General features: G+C 41.0%; 1 protein-coding gene across 1 annotated transcript in view; it reads left to right on the top strand.

Annotated features, from left to right (window-relative positions):
- Positions 1 to 20,763, top strand: part of LOC124711953 (UDP-glycosyltransferase UGT5-like) — a 105,737-nt gene that overhangs the window by 21,540 nt on the left and 63,434 nt on the right. The window contains exon 2 of the mRNA XM_047242224.1: positions 11,870 to 12,119. Within this exon, the coding sequence (XP_047098180.1) occupies positions 11,870 to 12,119 (250 nt within the window). The remainder of the gene's footprint in view (positions 1 to 11,869; positions 12,120 to 20,763) is intronic.

Raw genomic sequence — 20,763 nt, 5'->3', positions numbered from 1 at the left:
TAGCGATGGACTACAAATGGAGAAATCCACAGGCCTACGCAACTTTGACAGAGGACAGAGTGTCAAAGGCCCTAGTCCTGGAGACGAGCACCTCGGAACCGGCGCATGTGGTCTGCTGTTCCCGTGCTACAGCCGTGGGTATCTACGAGAAGTGGTTGAAGGCCGGTGAAACGACGAGAAGGCACAAATTGTTGGATGTCAGCTCTTCACAAGCTCTCAGGCTCACCTGATCTATAAAGGCAGGATAGGCGGTGACCTGTGGCAGATGTGACAACGGAGTGCTGCCGGGCGCACTTTTCAGCGCATTTTGTTGAAAGTGCAGCTCCAGTCAGTAACAAAAAATTTCATGTAGAGGAAGTAGTTGTCGACGTTGCTGCTGGACGGAAAATACAGAAAAGAAAATGATGGTGGCACCCAAAAATTAGTTCTAGATTACGTTTCGGAGCTTTCCATTGCCTTCGTAGGACACAGCGAGCAGGTTCTGAGATATTTATTATGCCATTAACTCTATTCGACGAAGTGTGTGCAGTTCTGAAACCATTCTTTCGCTTTGTGGATACCAACATGAGGAATCATACAACAGTGGAAGAGTGTCCGTTACTCTGAGGTGGGTACACTGCTTAATAACGGCTACTCACAACCGAATGGTCGAATGCACGTCTGTCGTTTACCGTGGTTACTGCGCTGACGTCGGTTGTACACCAGGAATAAAATCAGTCTCGGAACTTTTTGTACAGTCAGTGTATATGCTAAGGATGGGAAAAACCGGCCATTTCAAACCGTACCGGTATTTTAGTTCTGAATAGATGGATTTTTCGGTATTTGTTTGGTCTGGTCTATAACAGATGCTTTTTTAATTTTTTACTAATAACCTAGTAAAAAACCGAAATACCTATTAGCCATAGCAGCAACGCAAAAAATTTTCATTTTTTAAATAAACCTCTTTAAAAAAAAGAGCAATTTTTTGTTCGTACAATTTGCGTTGGTTTAAAATATTGCATTATTATCGAAAATGGAAAAATTGATCAGTGTTGCTTTAATAACAATGCCGACCGAAACGAGCACCAAACACATGGCATAAGAATTGGCACAGTTTGCTGAGACATTAATGCCTCTGTTGCCGTAGCTTGAGGTGTAGTGCACATGGTCTACGCAGCAGATTTTCGCTGTGGTTGCCAGACATACGTTGTATTGCGGAATGCCACCAACTATAGTCTGGAAATATTCTTACGAAGTGGTGTAGCCGTCAAAGATTAAAGATTTGTCTGCCATTTCTATGAAATGATAAAAGAGGAAGGAACTTATGATACTGTAGTAAATTAAAACATAACAACAATTCGTTCACAAAACTATAAAGTAGATGATACGCTGCCTGTGTCTACATAATATGCCTTTATCTTCTCGTAGCCCTTGAAAACGGATAAGCGAACACGAAAAATATATTTCTTCAGCTTCAGTTTGCACCCTTAACACTGACTATTCATGATACCATAATGAATACAACCTTATTTTTGAGCTGACTTTAAAAAAAATAAGAATCAGTTGGAGAGTAATGGTGATTTTTTTGTAATATTCAACAACTTATCACTTTTCGAGAAAAGCAGCGAATGGTGTACGGGCTGTTTCCTTTTATTTACCTATTTAATTTAATATTTTGATTCTATGTATATTTAAACGGACAGGGTAAACATTTTTCGATCTTTGTTAGAATTCTATATTTGTTACAGGAAATAATAGGAATAAAAAACCCAAGGTCGGTTAGTTTGAATGGTTTTAACAGTCAAGTTAAACTGGTGTAGAAATAAAACCGATATAAGAGAAAACCGGTTGCTTCAGCTGAAAGGGTAACTGCCCGACATAGAAAAGATGTCCAACACACTTCGTTGTTCTTGTCATAACAGCGTTTTTTGTGTAATAATACCATTTTATTTAATACACCGAAGCCGGATACCAATGTAGGAAAAAGGGCAATTTGTATGTTTCATTATTCAAATGTGCACTTCCTTAAAATAGATCTCTGAATCCAGTTTGGTAATGTTTGTGAATTGAATGAATGGCTGGACGTCTGCTGACCACTGATAGTGAAGGTAGATTCTATAACCATCTTTGAAACGGTTCTCTGGTCACCTATGGCCAAACCAAAGAGAGGAAGTCTACCGGAGCACCAGAGGGCCTGGAATGTGGCTGACCAATACGGTGGCAAGGTCCTCCCCCACTTCTGCGGAAGCGCTGGATGACAGGATGAACGTCCATGTTTCAGCACTCTGGCGCTGGTTCCTGAGGGGTGAAGATGTGCTCTATGTGTGCTCCATAAAAACAAATTTAAATGAAAATGGTGTGCATGTCGAATATTTGAGAAAAGATAAAAATAATGATTTCTCTTTTCAGAAACTTTTGGTGGTAGGCTCATGTAAATTGTTTGGAAAAAGATAGGCAGGTAAAAAAATTCATGGGGAACATAGGATTCTTTGGAAGTGACAAAGAAACCACGTGTTGTAATTATGAGACGAATGGTAGCGTGTGGTAGTATTAAGTTGAAATACTTGTGTGTGTAAATCTAAGTTGAAAATACTTAACATTTCCGTGTACACAACTTGAATTAAGCACTTCCACGTGGTGAGTACAGTGCGACTCTCAACGTGACTATGAGACAGTAAAAAAAAATTAGAAGTGCTTGTCCTAGCATTCAGTTGAGGATCCGTGTGTGAGATAAGTAAGATACCAAAACTTCCATTATGAGATACAGGTACATTCGTGTGAGGCCAGCTTGATATTCAGATACTCTGAGATTTAATTAAGGTGTGCATCCATCTACCCAGCAACACCATGTGGGTTGCATTGCACAGGGAGATGTGCACATATCCTCCAGAGTTTGTGGTAGTAAAATTGTTACGTGGGTCAGTGACGTGTGAATCTGTGATGACTGATGTTTGAAGGGGGAAAGCATAACAAGTAGATAACCAAACATTTTGTTTTTGAGGTGTGTTTTATACTGCCAGTGTGATTTATTTTGTGTATTTAATCTGTGCGATTTGCGTGAGACAGTAGCGGATTAGTTTCAAATACGGTGGATCAAGTATGATTTTTTCTAGTACAGTACGAACGTCAATAAATTCGTTATGTTGCTAATGAATGAGGTAAAGAGAGTAAAAAATCCAGAAAGTGCACAGTAACAATAAACAGACACATTACGAGACCACAGAATAGTAAAATGCGTATGTCATGTCATGCCAATTGGGTGGAAATCCTTTGTTTAACTACTGTGTTTCAGTTAAGAAATTGTGCCACATGAGTGTGAAAGAATTCATTGTAATAAAAGAGGAGATATATGAAACAAATAGTGGTCTTAATTATTGAGTTGTGGGTAGCCATTTTGTTGAGGTCTTTCACCATAACCTCCATTTTCTTGCTGGGATGTCCAAGCTTCGATTAAAATATATACAACAGAAAGGAAATGTGGTCTTGCCAGGGTGGAGTAAGTCCATCAGAAATGCGCACAAGCTATTAGTAAGATGCATTATCCATTCCGTTGCGTTAAGAAGTAAGGACGAGAATAAATTATAGCTTAACTGATAGGCGCTAGGGCTCGTATTTCAAGCATAGTTGCAGTGGGTACCATAAATCATGAAAATATTTCTGATGTACGAATAATAATTGCACTCCCTTGGCAGGCCATTCATCTAGTAGGCCTGACTACGAGATGCCACAGAATGAGGTAGGAACATCCCACAGCGATAACCACCATGCCTAGTAATAGGCTAGTAGGAAGATGGATTCGCTAGTCTGCCGTAAAGAGCAGTAGCAAGTACTTTTTTTTCCTTTTCTAGGATGTAAATCTTATGCACTACTTAATTTGTTAATGTTATACCAGACAGTTACCAGATGAGTTGCAATAGGACCTGATCCCGTAAGATAACAGGCTGTGGCATATTGTAGATACCAGACAGTTACCAGATGAGTTGCAATAGGACCTGATCCCGTAAGATAACAGGCTGTGGCATATTGTAGAGAAAAAATTGATGTACTAACCTAAGAAAGGTGCTGGTAATGTAAAAGACAATACACGACCATCCACAGAAATTCATGTAACCCAATACTATTCATTGCCTATACTAACAACTTTTTCATTTCTCACCGATGTTGTTATTCACCACCAAGCATCTGATGAGAATAATTCTATTTCTTCCGATTTCATTTCAACAATAACTACGAAGTCAACTTTTCACTATTCACCTGTCTTCCCATATTCACCGATTTGCCAGCTGTATTCCTACTTCTCTCTGTGTTCTGATACTAAGAACGTTATCCTTGGAAGGTGTGTGCATGTAACTTTACAGGTAATTTTATTGTTTCTGGATGCCTTCGGACGCACATGTGATATTTGTATTGTTTAGTTACGATCGTGCACCCTCATTAGAGACGCTGCACTGCCCGGAGATTAGCTAGGTGATCTTTGCTCCGCGAAGTTAACAGCGGGATGTCAGTTCAGTGAGCTTGTGCAGGAAGGACAAAGAACGTGGTGCTCTTGGAGATTTATTTTATTGACCTAAAGGAAGATTTTATTATTTCAAAACGAATATTATCATTTTGTAATGAATGAGATGGATTTACTAAGATAGATACGATTTTGAGAAGTTGGGATTTAAGGTAAAGAATGAACATAGTCCACGTTATTGGCGCAGCATTTAGTTAGGCATTCTTGGTTCAAAACACACAACCAAACCAAGAATTTATGAAGGTCGGTCACAGTTAGTGTTAATGAAAAAACGAAAAGGCGAAAAGAATTTAATCATTAGTGAGAGGACTTTTGTGCCAGAACAAATTTCCATGTTGAGTTACATTTTTGTACAAAGGGCGTTCAATAACTTTTGCACAGTCGTCTCTAATTTCGTTTATTTTTTGCAGGAGGAGAACGAAATTTTTTGTGAACATACTTGGAACATTTAGCTATACATTGAGCCTACTCAGTGTAGCCTCCATCAGCTGTGACTCATCTGGCCCAACGTTCTTGATGTAAATGCACTTTTGTAAAATTCTGGGGATTGACTGTTACACCATCGCTTGACACTGGAAATAAGGTCTTTCTCAATATCAAACGTTTTACCGCGCAGGTAAAGAGGTAAAAATCAGACGCAACCAAGTCTGGACTTTATGGAATATAAGGAACAATTTTCCAACACATTTTCCTGATTTTCTCCTGCGTCATAAGGGCTGTATAGGGTTTGGCATTGTCATGGTGTAGTCTGATGAGCTGACCCTGAAGCTGTGGTCTGTGGGTCTTGATGGCACGTCGCAGCTTATCCAATGACAAACAGTCACGGCCCCGGTTAATTGTGGAGCCAGGTTTAAAAATTCAATGAAAATCACACCAGACTGATCGCAAAAGGAGGAGGCCATGACCTTTCGGCCTGCTGTTCGTGAAAGCCATGGGTTCTTCTTCCGAGTGGAACCAGGATGACGCCATTCCATGGATTTAGTTTTCTACATCTACATCTACATCAACATTTATACTCCGCAAACCACCTAACGGTGTGTGGCGGAGGGCACTTTACATGCCACTGTCATTAACTCCCTTTCCTGGTCCAGTCGCGTATGGTTCGCGGGAAGAACGACTGCCGGAAAGCCTCCGTGCGCGCTCGAATCTCTCTAATTTTACATTCGTGATCTCCTCGGGAGGTATAAGTAGGGGGAAGCAATATATTCGATACCTCATCTAGAAACGGACCCTCTCGAAACCTGGACAGCAAGCTACACCGCGATGCAGAGTCTGCCACTTGAATTTGCTAAACATCTCCGAAACGCTATCACGCTTACCGAATAACCCTGAGATGAAACGCGCCGTTCTCCTTTGGATCTTCTCTATCTCCTCCGTCAGCCCGACCTGTTTTTTTTTTCGTCAGTCTACTGACTGCTTTGATGCGGCCCACCACGAATTCCTTTCCTGTGCTAACCTCTTCATCTCAGAGTAGCACTTGCAACCTACGTCCTCAATTATTTTCTTGACGTAATCCAATCTCTGTCTTCCTCTACAGTTTTTGCCCTCTACAGCTCCCTCTAATACCATGGAAGTCATTCCCTCATATCTTAGCAGATGTCCTATCATCCTGTCCCTTCTCCTTATCAGTGTTTTCCACATATTCCTTTCCTCTCCGATTCTGCGTAGAACCTCCTCATTCCTTACCTTATCAGTCCACCTAATTTTCAACATTCGTCTATAGCACCACATCTCAAATGCTTCGATTCTCTTCTGTTCCGGTTTTCCCACAATCCATGTTTCACTACCATACAATGCTGTACTCCAGACGTACATCCTCAGAAATTTCTTCCTCAAATTAAGGCCGGTATTTGATATTAGTAGACTTCTCTTGACCAGAAATGCCTTTTTTGCCATAGCGAGTCTGCTTTTGGTGTCCTCCTTGCTCCGTCCGTAATTGGTTATTTTACTGCCTAGGTAGCAGAATTCCTTAACTTCATTGACTTCGTGACCATCAATCCTGATGTTAAGTTTCTCGCTGTTCTCATTTCTACTACTTCTCATTATCTTCGTCTTTCTCCGATTTACTCTCAGACCATACTGTGTACTCATTAGACTGTTCATTCCGTTCAGCAGATCATTTAATTCTTCTTCACTTGCACTCAGGATAGCAATGTCATCAGTGAATCGTAGCATTGATATCCTTTCACCTTGTATTTTAATTCCACTCTTGAACCTTTCTTTTATTTCCATCACTGCTTCCTCGATGTACAGATTGAAGAGTAGGGGCGAAAGGCTATAGCCTTGTCTTACACCCTTCTTAATGCGAGCACTTCGTTCTTGATCGTCCACTCTTATTATTCCCTCTTGGTTGTTGTACATATTGTATATGACCCGTCTCTCCTTATAGCTTACCCCTACTTTTTTCAGAATCTCGAACAGCTTGCACCATTTTATATTGTCGAACGCTTTTTCCAGATCGACAAATCCTGTGAAGGTGTCTTGATTTTTCTTTAGTCGTGCTTCCATTATTAGCCGTAACGTCAGAATTGCCTCTCTCGTCCCTTTACTTTTCCTAAAGCCAAACTGATCGTCCCCTAGCGCATTCTCAATTTTCTTTTCCATTCTTCTGTATATTATTCTTGTAAGCAGCTTCGATGCATGAGCTGTTAAGCTGATTGTGCGATAATTCTCGCACTTGTCAGCTCTTGCCGTCTTCGGAATTGTGTGGATGATGCTATTCCGAAAGTCAGATGGTATATCGCCAGACTCATATATTCTACACACCAACGTGAATAGTCGTTTTGTTGCCACTTCCCCCAATGATTTTAGGAATTCTGATGGAATGTTATCTATCCCTTCTGCCTTATTTGACCGTAAGTCCTGCAAAGCTCTTTGAAATTCCGATTCTAATACTGGATCCCCTATCTCTTCTAAATCGACTCCTGTTTCTTCTTCTATCTCATCAGACAAATCTTCACCCTCATAGAGGCTTTCAATGTATTCTTTCCACCTATCCGCTCTCTCCTGTACATTTAACAGTGGAATTCCCGTTGCACTCTTAATGTTACCACCGTTGCTTTTAATGTCACCAATGGTTGTTTTGACTTTCCTGTACGCTGAGTTTGTCCTTCCGACAATCATATCTTTTTCGATGTCTATACATTTTTCCTGCAGCCATTTCGTCTTAGCTTCCCTGCACTTCCTATTTATTTCATTCCTCAGCGACTTGTATTTCTGTATTCCTGATTTTCCCGGAACATGTTTGTACTTCCTCCTTTCATCACTCAACTGAAGTATTTCCTCTGTTACCCACGGTTTCTTCGCAGCTACCTTCTTTGTACCTATGTTTTCCTTCCCAATTTTTGTGATGGCCCTTTTTAGAGATGTCCATTCCTCTTCAACTGTACTGCCTACTGCGCTATTCCTTATTGCTGTATCTATAGCGTTAGAGAACTTCAAACATATCTCGTCATTCCTTAGTACTTCCGTATCCAACTTCTTTGCGTATTGATTCTTCCTGACTAATGTCTTGAACTTCAGCCTACTCTTCATCACTACTATATTGTGATCTGAGTCTATATCTGCTCCTGGGTACGCCTTACAATCTAGTATCTGATTTCGGAATCTCTGTCTGACCATGATGTAATCTAATTGAAATCTTCCCGTATCTCCCGGCCTTTTCTAAGTCTACCTCCTCCTCTTGTGATTCTTGAACAGGGTATTCGCTATTACTAGCTGAAACTTGTTACAGAACTCAAGTAGTCTTTCTCCTCTTTCATTCCTTGTCCCAAGTCCATATTCTCCTGTAACCTTTTCTTCTACTCCTTCTCCTACAACTGCATTCCAGTCTCCCATGACTATTAGATTTTCGTCCCCCTTTACATACTGCATTACACTTTCAATATCCTCATACACTTTCTCTATCTGTTCATCTTCAGCTTGCGACGTCGGCATGTATACCTGAACTATCGTTGTCGGTGTTGGTCACTGAACTGTTCACAGTAATACACCCTCTGTCGTACCTTCCTATTCATAACGAATCATACACCTGTTATACCATTTTCTGCTGCTGTTGATATTACCCGATACTCATCTGACCAGAAATCCTTTTCTTCCTTCCACTTCATTTCACTGACCCCTACTGTATCTAGATTGAGCCTTTGCATTTCCCTTTTCAGATTTTCTAGTTTCCCTACCACGTTCTAGCTTCTGACATTCCACGCCCCGACTCGTAGAACGTTATCCTTTCGTTGATTATTCAATCTTTTTCTCATGGTAACCTCCCCTTGGTACGAATCCGATACTGATGAGCAACACTCAAATATAGGTCGAACGAGTGTTTTGTAAGCCACCTCCTTTGTTGATGGACTACATTTTCTAAGGACTCTCCCAATGAATCTCAACCTGGCACCCGCCTTACCAACAATTAATTTTATATTATCATTCCACTTCAAATCGTTCCGTACGCATACTTCCAGGTATTTTACAGAAGTATCTGCTACCAGTGTTTGTTCCGCTATCATATAATCATACAATAAATGATGCTTCTTTCTATGTATTCGCAATACATTACATTAGTCTATGTTAAAGGGTCAGTTGCCACTCCCTCCACAAGTCCCTATCCGCTGCAGATCTTCCTGCATTTTGCTGCAATTTTTTAATGCTGCAACTTCTCTGTATACTACAGCATCATCCGCGAAAAGCCGCATGGAACTCAGGTTCGGACAAAAACAACCATGTTTCATCCTGGGTAATGACGCCGTCAAAACTCTGTTTCCTCTCTTCAGTAACGATCTTCATGACACCCTCTCACAGCCGGCCGGGGTGGGCGAGCGGTTCTAGGCGCTACAATCAGGAACCGCGCGACCGCTATGGTCGCAGGTTCGAATCCTGCCTCGGGCATGGATGTGTGTGATGTAGTTAGGTTAGTTAGGTTTAAGTAGTTCTAAGTGCTGGGGGACTGATGACCTCAGAAGTTAAGTCCCATAGTGCTCAGAGGCATTTTTTTAGACCCTCGCACACATTCTTCCTCATCGTTTTCATTTCTCTTGTCAATAATCTAGGCATGCAACGTGCACAGTTATTTCTGATACTAAAATGTAAACTTTCACGGCCGGAAATATCATGTCCATTATAATTATCCGGGTTGTTATGCCGTGGTCGGTTGATGAATTCTGTGGTGATTCCCAACGTTTCGTCTCCGACTGCGAGAGACATCTTCAAGGGGGTCCGTAGCTTGATGGAAGGTCCAACACACACACTGTCAGTCAGTAGCGAGCCAGTGTGTGTGTTGGACCTTCCATCAAGCTACGGACCCCCTTGAAGATGTCTCCCGCAGTCGGAGAAGAAACGTTGGGAATCACCACAGAATTCATCAACCGACCACGGCATAACAGCCCGGATAATTATAATGGACAGTTATTTCTGTACTCTAAAGACTGTACCAGTGATACCACGCCACCCAATGACAAACGAGTCATTTCAGCAAGTTGTCGTGTCGTCACACATCTGTCATTTTGGATGATTTGATCAATGGTTCCCTTATTCACATCACTCAGTGCCGTCGATGGTCTACCGCGTCGTGGATTGTCCAGTAGAAATGAATCACCTTCTTTAAACCTCTGCAACCACCGCTGGATACTGCTGCGATCCACTGTGTCCTCCCTATAAACAGGGAGCAACTTCCTGTGAATCGATGTGGTAGACTCATCACCGGTCTTGAAGAGGAACTCTATCACCGACCTTTGTCGCAACCTGATATCTATTTCACGGTCCATTGTTGTTCACCTGTAAATAAAAGAAAATACTTTTAGACACCACCTTATAGCTAAATGTTCCAAGTATCCTCACAAAAAATTTCAATCTCCTCCTGCAAAAAATAAACAAATCAGAAACGACTGTGCAAAACTTTTTGAATGCCCTTTGTATTTCTCCAGTGTTGATCTTACATAATTTAATTTGTAATGGAATATTTTTTTATTGCTTGCTATGTCTTCAACGCTGAAAATTTATAGATGGAATAGTGTCAAGAAATATTTAGAGTTGAATTTCTTAAATACAGTTCCTTGAGAAGAATTTTTGTCTAGAGAGTGACTCATGTTATCCTACGTCATTATGTAGCTCCCACTACCTGAATAACTTTCTTTTTTAGGAGAGGTAAATTTTTTGAAAACCGCGTTTGCGTTACGTGTACTTATGCAATACCCCGATTCTCTGTAGGTAGTAGCAGCTCAAAAACTGAGACGCACTTTTTCTTCTTTTTCTGCGAGAGCAGTTGCACGGCTTTTTCCATTACCACACAGGCAAGCCAAATGGAACGGATACGGATTTTCAGTTTCACAGGGTCAATTAACAGCTTTGATTTTAACTATTTTCATTTAAGTTCAAATTTATGTCTTTTTAACACTCGATGTTGGATCAGACAGAGCATATTTCATTTACATTCGCCGCGCGGAATGGACGCGTGGTTAGAGGCGCCATGTCACGTATTGCGTGGCCACTCCCCCCGGAGGTTCGAGTCCTCCCTCTGGCATGGGTGTGTGTGTTGTTCTTAAGAAAAAGTTAAAGTAGTGTCTAAGTCTAGGGACCGATGACCGCAGCAGTTTGGTCCCTTAGGAGTTCACACACGTTTTCTTCATTTGCATTCTCGCAGTCGGATTTGTTTCTTATTCTCGCATACCGACCGATTTAGTTGTTAACTGTAAATGTGCGGTTAACTTATGCACGTATTTCTTTTCTGTGTATGGATTTTTTTGGAAATGCAACAGCTTCCGTTCATAAAGAGACTACACATTCAGAGAGAGACAATCCAGAATTTCTTTTATTTATTAAAATAACTTTCACCCGTACCGCATCTAATCCTAATGACACCTGTCTAGGCACTCACCTTTCAGAGATACAAATGGTGAAGTAGTTTATCCTTTAGAACTAAGGTCAACTTAATAATATCAGAATACCGCATGCCATGAGGATGCTCGTTTTGCGTCGTTGAATCCGTAGTTCCCATTGCATTTTATACGCTCAGTCCGTTTTCCCATCCGTAGGGCGATGTGGGGCCTTGAACTGCTGACTGATTCTCTACCCTGGTTTAACAACACTGCCTGAATGAGGGTGAGTCATTGTTCACCATAGGCATGACATACATTCTAAATGGGAGCGACGGCGGAGCCTGATTTCGGAATCAGGTGTCTAACACGCTAAAGCAAGGACCACAGAGCATCACTTATATGCAGAAAAATTAATGATTGTTTTTACCAATTAGTCACGTAACTTTTGTATGGGTAAACGTAAGTGCTTTCAGTATCGTACAACTTTTTTCTACCCGTCTCATTATTGTGTTTATGAAATATTACTAATGTAATTACATCTGGAAATGCACATGTTTTGTTGCAGATGAAAAACCGCTGGCTTCGAATCCTGGTGGTGGTCTCTGTGTGTGCCTCACTTGCCAGCCATGTTGACGCAGCCAACCTGTTGGTTTTCTTCCCGCTCCCAGCCAGAAGTCACTGGTTTGCTCTGAGGCCACTCATCGCAGAGCTTTCCAACAGAGGCCACAACATCACATTAGTGATATCTGAAGTGGAGAAGGACCTCCCTGACAACTGGGAAATCATAAGAGTTCCAGTGATACTTCCACCAACCGGTAAAGAAACTTACAAACATTTCTAGTCATACGTCGAACTACGAGAAGCAAATTTACAAATTATATACAAGGTGTTCCAGATCAGGTGTTTTTCTCTGTAATTCACAAGGTAATAAGTGAAAAGGATATCTACACCCACGCTCATAAATTAAAGATAATTGCAGAATGTGGTGCCACACAACGTGGCACTACACAAAACTGGCGCTAATAGCATAGCCACATAGGGAACACACACGACACAGATCTGTGAGTCCACGGTATGCGTGATAAGTTGAGAAAATCATCCCGAAACACATGTTCCACAAAACACCACTGTTTCCTGCGCATGTACCCCGACATCAATATGGGATATGATTACCATGCACACGTACACAGGCCCCACAACGGGTTGGCATACTCTGGATCAGGTGGCCGAGCAGCTGCTGGGGTATAGCCTCCCATTCTTGCACCAGTGCCTGTCAGAGCTCCTGAAGTGTCGTAGGGGTTTTAAGACGTGCAGCGATACGTCGACCGAGAGATTCCCAGATGTACTCGATGAGGTTTAGGTCTGGAGAACAGGCAGGCCACTCCATTCGCTTGATGTCTTCTGTTTCAAAGTACTCCTCCACGATGGCGGCTCGGTGGAGCCGTGCGTTATCATCCATCAGGAGGAAGGTGGGACCCACTGCACCCCTGAAAAGGCGGACATACTGGTGCAAAGTGGCGTCCCAGTACACCTGACCTGTTACAGTTCCTCTGTCAAAGACATGCAGGGGTGTACGTGCACCAATCATAATCCCACCCCAAACCATCAAACCACGACCTCCATACAGATCACTTTCAACGAGATTAAGGGGTTGGTATCTGGTTCCTGGTTCACGCCAGATGAAAACCCGGAGAGAATCACTGTTCAGACTATATCTGGACTCGTCCTTGAACATAACCTGGGACCACTGTTTCAATGACCATGTACTGTGTTCTTGACACCAGGCTTTACGGGCTCTCCTGTGACTAGGGGTAAATGGAATGCACCTTTCAGGTCTCTGGGCGAATAAACCATGTCTTATCAGTCGTCTGTAGACTGTGTGTTTGGAGACAATTGTTCCAGTGGCTGCGGTGTGGTCCCGAGCAAAGCTACCCGCAGTACACCGTGGCCGTCTGCGGGCACTGATGGTGAGATATCGATATTCTTGTGGTGTTATACACTGTGGACGTCCCGCACTGTAGCGCCTGGATACGTTTCCTGTCTGCTGGAATCGTTGCCATAATCTCGAGATTACACTTTTTGGAACACAGAGTGCCTGTGCTACGAGCTGCTGTGTTTCACCAGCCTCCAGTCGCCTTAGTATTCTACCCTCATATGTCATCAATATATTTTCTTTGAGCCATTTTCAACACACAGTCACCATTAACACGTCTCAAACGTCTGCACACTTACTCGCTGCACCTTACTCTGACATGCACCAACACACGTCTGTGTATGTGGTCTGCTACCAGCACCACCGTGCGACAACCGCAGGTCAAACGCATCGCATGGTCATACCCCGAGGTGATTTAAACCCGCAAACCGACCACCAAAGCGTTGTTTCACCTTGTATCAACATTATCCCTAATTTATGAGCATGAGTGTATTTGTATAGGTAATCATAAGAAGTGGTAAGCGACAGAAAAAATTGTTTTCCATCTGGTGATTACGTTACTGGAGAGTGGCAACAGGTAATTATGAGCTAACTGTTAAAATCTGGCTTCCAGATGACTTTTGAGGCTGCAGCGTTGCAATGGCAAAATGTCAGTAAATTCCTGTATGCCAATGTCCATCAGTGTGGTGAGATAAAATGTCAAATAATGAATAAGCCAGGCAGATGCTTTTGGTTAGCGTCCGGGAAACATCTGCAACCTGGCCTCAAAATTTGGTCGACATTTTCCTGGTTTATGGCAGTGATGACAGTTAATTTTTTCCAATTCCATATGATATTCGTTTTCTTAGATAACGTTTTAAGTCAAACTGAAAAGATTAGTTTAATTTTACATTTGTAGCAAGAGTAATGACATTCAATAAAACAGCTCTAATATACATGGGACAGCTCTTCACTTGGAGATTGTTTCTAACTTGTCACCAGTCTGCGTGAAAATATTGGATTGCCATAAGATACTTAGGAGTACGTTGGAATAATAGTTGACAGAAAGTTGAGAATTGCCTTAACGTCTCCTCTCCTTTGTAACTTGTTTGTATGTATCATATGAAGGCATATCTTTAAAATGGTTCAAATGGCTCTGAGCACTATGGGACTCAACTGCTGAGGTCATTAGTCCCCTAGAACTTAGAACTAGTTAAACCTAACTAACCTAAGGATATCACAAACATCCATGCCCGAGGCAGGATTCGAACCTGCGAGCGTCGCGGTCTTGCGGTTCCAGACTGCAGCGCCTTTAACAGCACGGCCACTTCGGCCGGCGCATATCTTTAAATCTTGCAGTCTGAATTGATATAAATCGACAACCTTAAATCTAAGGATTGGAAAGTTCGGTAGGTATTTTCTGTGATGTTTCTTGCGTCTTCCCTGAGCAGCTATCGAGCCACGAGCTGTGGTCACAGCTTTACTTCACCTTCCTCTTAATTTGTCTAAAGGAAGACATCGCCCGACAAGACTGTATTTTAAAATTATTTTGTTAAGCGCTGCTAGTTTCAAGCGCTGCTCATTCTCAAGTGCATCTAAACTCATAGCTACGTATCAGATTAGATAAAAGTTGCAATATAAATCCTATAAAACTGTATGGATGTAGTGTTTCCACCACCGCAGTGATTACCATACCAAATGTGTACACATTATCCCCATCAAGTGCCATGCGTACCACAGTCGTAAAGGTGTGTGGTCTAAAATATAATATGCATGGGATGATGGTGATTGCTAGGTGCCAGCGAGAGGACAAACCTCGACATGCATCGCCACATATCACATCCATACATAGCTGTTCATGGTACTGCCATATGTAAACAAGTTGGCGTTGTGGTGGTCTTCAGTCCGAAGATTGGTTTGATGCAGATCTCCATGCTACTCTATCGTGTGTTGTACACGGCAAAAATTGCAAGTCTCTGTAAAGAGTGTACAGAGAAGGATCTTACAGTGCTTTTGATATACAAGTTGAAATATATCTTTCGTTGTATACTAACATGGAAAATTGGAGAGCATACCATACTGATATATTCGATACGGTGTCTCACATAAGCAGCGGCAAGGAAAACAAATTGTTCAAATTTCCGGACGTAATACATAAACAGAACATGAATATTTCTAAAATGCATATTCATTGCAATTGTAATAAGTGACATACGTAGTGCCACATCTCAATGTCTTTAGTATAAAACTAAGCGTTTTTGAATTCATGAAAAGAAAACTGAAAGCCACATTAAAGTATATGGTTGTGCCGAGCAGGACCATCGGTAATTAAGTGCGAGTAAAACAATATTTTCTTAGACATCATAAATGATAGCATACAAGTACAGAATACAACCGACATAAAATTGTGGCAATAGAACGAGGGTGAAACGAATAACGCTAAGAGGCTTAGTAAGTAAGCAGTGTTGTAGAATATACATATCACGTATGACACCAATACACAGGGTGTAAACTATAGGTTGACAAACCAGAATAATTCGAAAAATAAGCTTCTCACGAAAAAATGTGTAGAATCCAAAGTTGATTATTTTCGACGGGGACATCTGCTGGTGCTAAAATTAGCCCACCACCCCAGCCCCGTGGAGGTGGGGCAGAAGGCAATTTTAAAATTTCAAATGGGAACCCCCGTTTTTATTGCAGAATCAGATTCTACATAAAAAACTACATAATTTTGTCTTAAGCATATTTTGTTTTGATGAAACTTCCTGGCAGATTAAAACTGTGTGACGGTGCATGGGGGCTTCATTAAATATAAAATGATTGAAAATATTTTTTTAGTTTTTTAGTAGCTGTTATGTCCGATTACGCTGTGTCTCGTAAACGGTTGGCCCTGACTAGTATTATTACGCAATCTGACTGCAACAAACAATGTAAGAAAATTTTCGTAAACACAGTTAATTAATTAAGTCCCCAGCAACTATAAAACCTACTAAACCAAAGCACAAGTATAACTGTTCTGTATGTGGGAGTGTGACTCAACGTACATCTGGCACGGTTCTTCTTCAACAAGACAAGAATTTTTAAATACCAATTATACTGACGTGATAAAAGAAAATTACAAGTACTACAATTGCGTAAGGAAACCAGAATTAAACTCTAATACAAGAACACACGCCAGATGCTTTGTTGACTGAACCTGTAATGACTCATTATTTAAAACATGGAATTAATGAAAAAACACGCAATATTTTACCTTCATATATATTGACGAAAAGCACTCTGATCGTTACAGTATTTCCATTAGAATAACATCTGCTATCTCTCCCATCAAATAACTGCATAAAACATGGAACAAACACTCCTTAGTACCACATCTCACTCCGACTTCACGACAAGCAGTGCCCACTAGCACATCTCGGCACGAACTGACTACAACGAGCTCTGCCCACGCACACACTTCTACGAGTTCTTAACAGGCACTCACTACTACGAGCTCTGGACAAGCACTGACTACTACGAGTTCTTAACAGGCACTGTGGAGGCGGCTTAATAGTACTCTTTGGCGCAATCTCTGGCGCAGTGGCTCAGTGTAGTCACCTTTCATATGCCCCTCCTCCACAGGCCAGAATTTGATGGTATTTTTGCCAGCATTGGTGGTGAAAATACCACCAAATTCGTCCAGAAAAATACAGACAAAAATAAAAGATAATATTAATACCTAAATATCACATAATTAGTTAAAACTTTGGCTCTGCACTGACCTTTCAATAACCTAATATATAAAATACAGTAGGCAATACAAATTCTTTCCATACATGTGGCTTTACATAATAGTTTACACAATACACAAAAAATCAGTTTATACAAATGTTCACATAAAATGCTTTCAATGATTAGTTTATACAAAAAAAAAGGACACCAACAGGTAACATCTTTTCAGTAGAAGCAGTCCATCAGTGGCACCCAGTAAAGTATAGCAGGTACACCCAGCAACAAGTCACATTAGTTCAGTAGAAGCAATCCATCAGAGGCACCCAGCAATGTTGAGTAGGTGCAGACAGCAACAAGTGACTTCATTTCAGTAGAAACAGTTCATCAGTTGCACCCAGCAATGTTGAGCAGGTGCAGACACCAACAAGTGACATCATTTCAGTAGAAGCAGTCCATCAGTTGCACCCAGCAATATTGAGCAGGTGCAGACACCAACAAGTGACATCATTTCAGTAGAATCAGTCCATCAGTGGCACCCAGCATTGTGGAACAGGTGCAGACACCAACAAGTGACATCATTTCAGTAGAAGCACTCCATCAGTTGCACCCAGCAATGTTGAGAGCAGGTGCAGACACCAACAAGTGACATCATTTCAGTAGAAGCAGTTCCATCTGTGACACCCAGTAAAGTTGCAGAGGTACACACAGCAACAAGTCACATCAGTTCAGTAGAAGCAGTTCATCAGTTGCACCCAGCAATGTTGAGCAGGTGCAGACAGCAACAAGTGACTTCATTTCAGTAGAAACAGTCCATCAGTTGCACCCAGCAATGTTGAGAGCGGGTGCAGACACCAACAAGTGACCTCATTTCAGTAGAAGCAGTTCCATCTGTGGCACCCAGTAAAGTTTCAGAGGTACACACAGCAACAAGTCACATTAGTTCAGTAGAGGCAATCCATCAGAGGCACCCAGCAATGTTGAGTAGGTGCAGACAGCAACAAGTGACTTCATTTCAGTAGAAGCAGTTCCATCTGTGGCACCCAGTAAAGTTGAGCAGGTGCACACAGCAACAAGTCACATTAATTCAGTAGAATCAGTTCATCAGTGGCACCCAGTAGTGTTGAGTAGGTACACACAGCAACAAGTGACATTATTTCAGTAGAAGCAGTCCATCAGTTGCACCCAGCAATGTTGAGCAGGTGCAGACAGCAACAAGTGACTTCGTTTCAGTAGAAGCAGTTCCATTAGTGGCACCCAGCAATGTTGAGTAGGTGCAGACAGCAACAAGTGACTTCATTTCCATACAAGTAGTCCATCAGTTGCACCTAGCAATGATGAGCAGGTCCAGAGAGCAGTCCACAATATTCACTATCACTGATCACACAGTTCATCAGCAGAAATTAATCATTCCTAAGTGTCACACATTATGTTGAAAAAGTGCAGATAACAGTCACAATATTTACCTTCACTAATCAGACAGTTCAGGCATGAACAATAGTTTGAATGCACATACAAATGCTTTTACACTAAACATACAAATCATAACAAACACACAAATGATGTCAGATAATTTTCATATTAACTATTACAAATACTCAAATATCAGTAAACTTATAATATTTATGGGTGTCAGTGCAAGCCACTACAAACAAATAAAATAATATTTACGAGATAGGTGGGTAGGATTAGGAAAGGGAAACACACAAAACACACTCATTCATCTTTCATCCACATTAAGTGCTACTGTGTAATTGAATGGTGTTAACTGTGTAAATGTAATTCTGTCAAAATCTGATGTTCATCATGTGTATCAAGTAGTAGTGGCAGCAATGTATAACAGTCAATAATAGTTAGGTCAACGTCATAGTCATCATGTCAAGACCAATGTTTGCCAAGCCAGATCAAATGTACTGTTGTTGAACAACTGTCAGTGAGCCAAGATATGCAAATACTTCCTCTCTTCAAAAAAAAAGTATATACTGCTTAGTGATTTAACAAAGTGTGTATAGACTATCGTCCTTCTACTTTAGTGTTCAAGTTTGCTATCTTCATCCTCCTTGTTCCATAAGACCAACAAAAAAAAATATGCATCTCACTTACTTTACCTCTTATACACCAAAACTCCAATAATCATCAGCATCACATAATCTCAATACTTCACTAATACTTCTTACATCGATACATATAACTCTTATCATCAATATCATTTACCTTACCTCTTGTCCACAAAAACTGCAATAATCATCAACTTCATATAATCTCTATACCTCAATAATACCTCTTTAATACGTCGATAAATATAAACCTTATTACCAATATCATTTCAGTTCCATAACAACTCTTTCCTCTAGTCAGTCTCCTCGAACAAGTATTCTATCTGTATGATGGTGATTGTAATTGTAATTGATATTTGCTTATCTGGAACGTGGACGTTTAATTATTCGGTATCAGACGCTTGACAATGGCTTTTTCGTAAAGGCAATGTTACTCGTAGTTGACCGTGAAATAAAACTGAAATAATCGGACTTCGTAATTAAATCGTTTCCAAAGACTGCTGCGGTAGGTGCGGACTCATAATCTAAATCTCAATATTTCAATAATTTGCCAGCCATGCCAATACGTCGTACAGAGGTGATTGTCTACTAAACATAAAAAAGTTACACAGTTAGTTAAATCAGATATATTCAATGAATAAGCCTACAGTTCATAATCCTACTTACTTTTATAAATATAAATTCTTTACAGAATCGAGTGCCTAGTGTGGTTGCAACTCGCAGTATTCTTCTATAACATGAAATATGGCGGTGTGCCAGACAATAAAATAAAATACGTGCTTCTCGCACCACTTCAACCAGAGCTCTCCTTTTTTTAATCAAACATAAGAGTAACGTAATTGTGCTTTTGTTTTATCAGCGACACAGCGCTGCAGTTGTGTGCCATAGGCTTTATTTATTTGTCACTGATTATTTATTTAATTAATATTTCGCGTTTCCGAGGAAACTCACGCTCGGCATGCAAATGTGCCTTTATATTGCCCCCTGAATTGCGAGGCGAAAGGACACACCTGCAGGCGAGCAATTCACCTAAAGGCACAAGAAAATCTAAGTTATCTACAACTATTTACATGACTTACATTACACATTATACACATTATATACAAAATTTGAATGACGCGGGTGCGCCGTAAAAGTTCTTATGTTGGCAGATAGAGTGCGCGCATGCGCAGAAGCGTCTGTGTAACTGCGGCACTGCCGTTATTTCGTACAGTTAGATCACGCGGCACAGTATTGCAGTTCATATTGTTCGTGTGCGCGCGTTTCTCAGTCGTTGCACAAAGAAAATATTCAACCAATGTTACATATGAAGACTACATTCTATGACAGGTAACTTAGTTTTAAATTTACAATATTTGTTATAACACAATACAACTTAGATTGTTGAATGTTCTTAGTTACACAGTATTGTTTTGAAATACTTCAAAGAAAAATGTCCGTGTTTTTCAGGTGCGTTGACCTATACACATCGTGTCGTTATTACCGTTCATATTCATCCGCTGCACAATAATTTTTTACAGGTTAGTATCGTCGTGGTAAAGTTTTTTGATCACAGTAACATCGTTGTATAACAACGTGATTAATACATAAGCGTGTCCATTTCCCATTTCCATTATAGTCGTAGTGATGCAGTTGGTTGTGACTAAAAGCATTGCTTATTACAGATCAGACGTGACCCGTCGAGTAATTGGTCCACATGCAGTTCGTTTTTTACATTCCGTGGAAGCTTGGTTGCAGAACCTCGGACGGCACATAGCTGGCGTCGATCCTTGGACAGTCCAG

The sequence above is a fragment of the Schistocerca piceifrons genome, chromosome 8 (assembly GCF_021461385.2).
Source record: "Schistocerca piceifrons isolate TAMUIC-IGC-003096 chromosome 8, iqSchPice1.1, whole genome shotgun sequence".
In the NCBI taxonomy this organism is placed as follows: domain Eukaryota; kingdom Metazoa; phylum Arthropoda; class Insecta; order Orthoptera; family Acrididae; genus Schistocerca; species Schistocerca piceifrons.
This window is presented reverse-complemented; position numbering and strand designations above follow the sequence as displayed.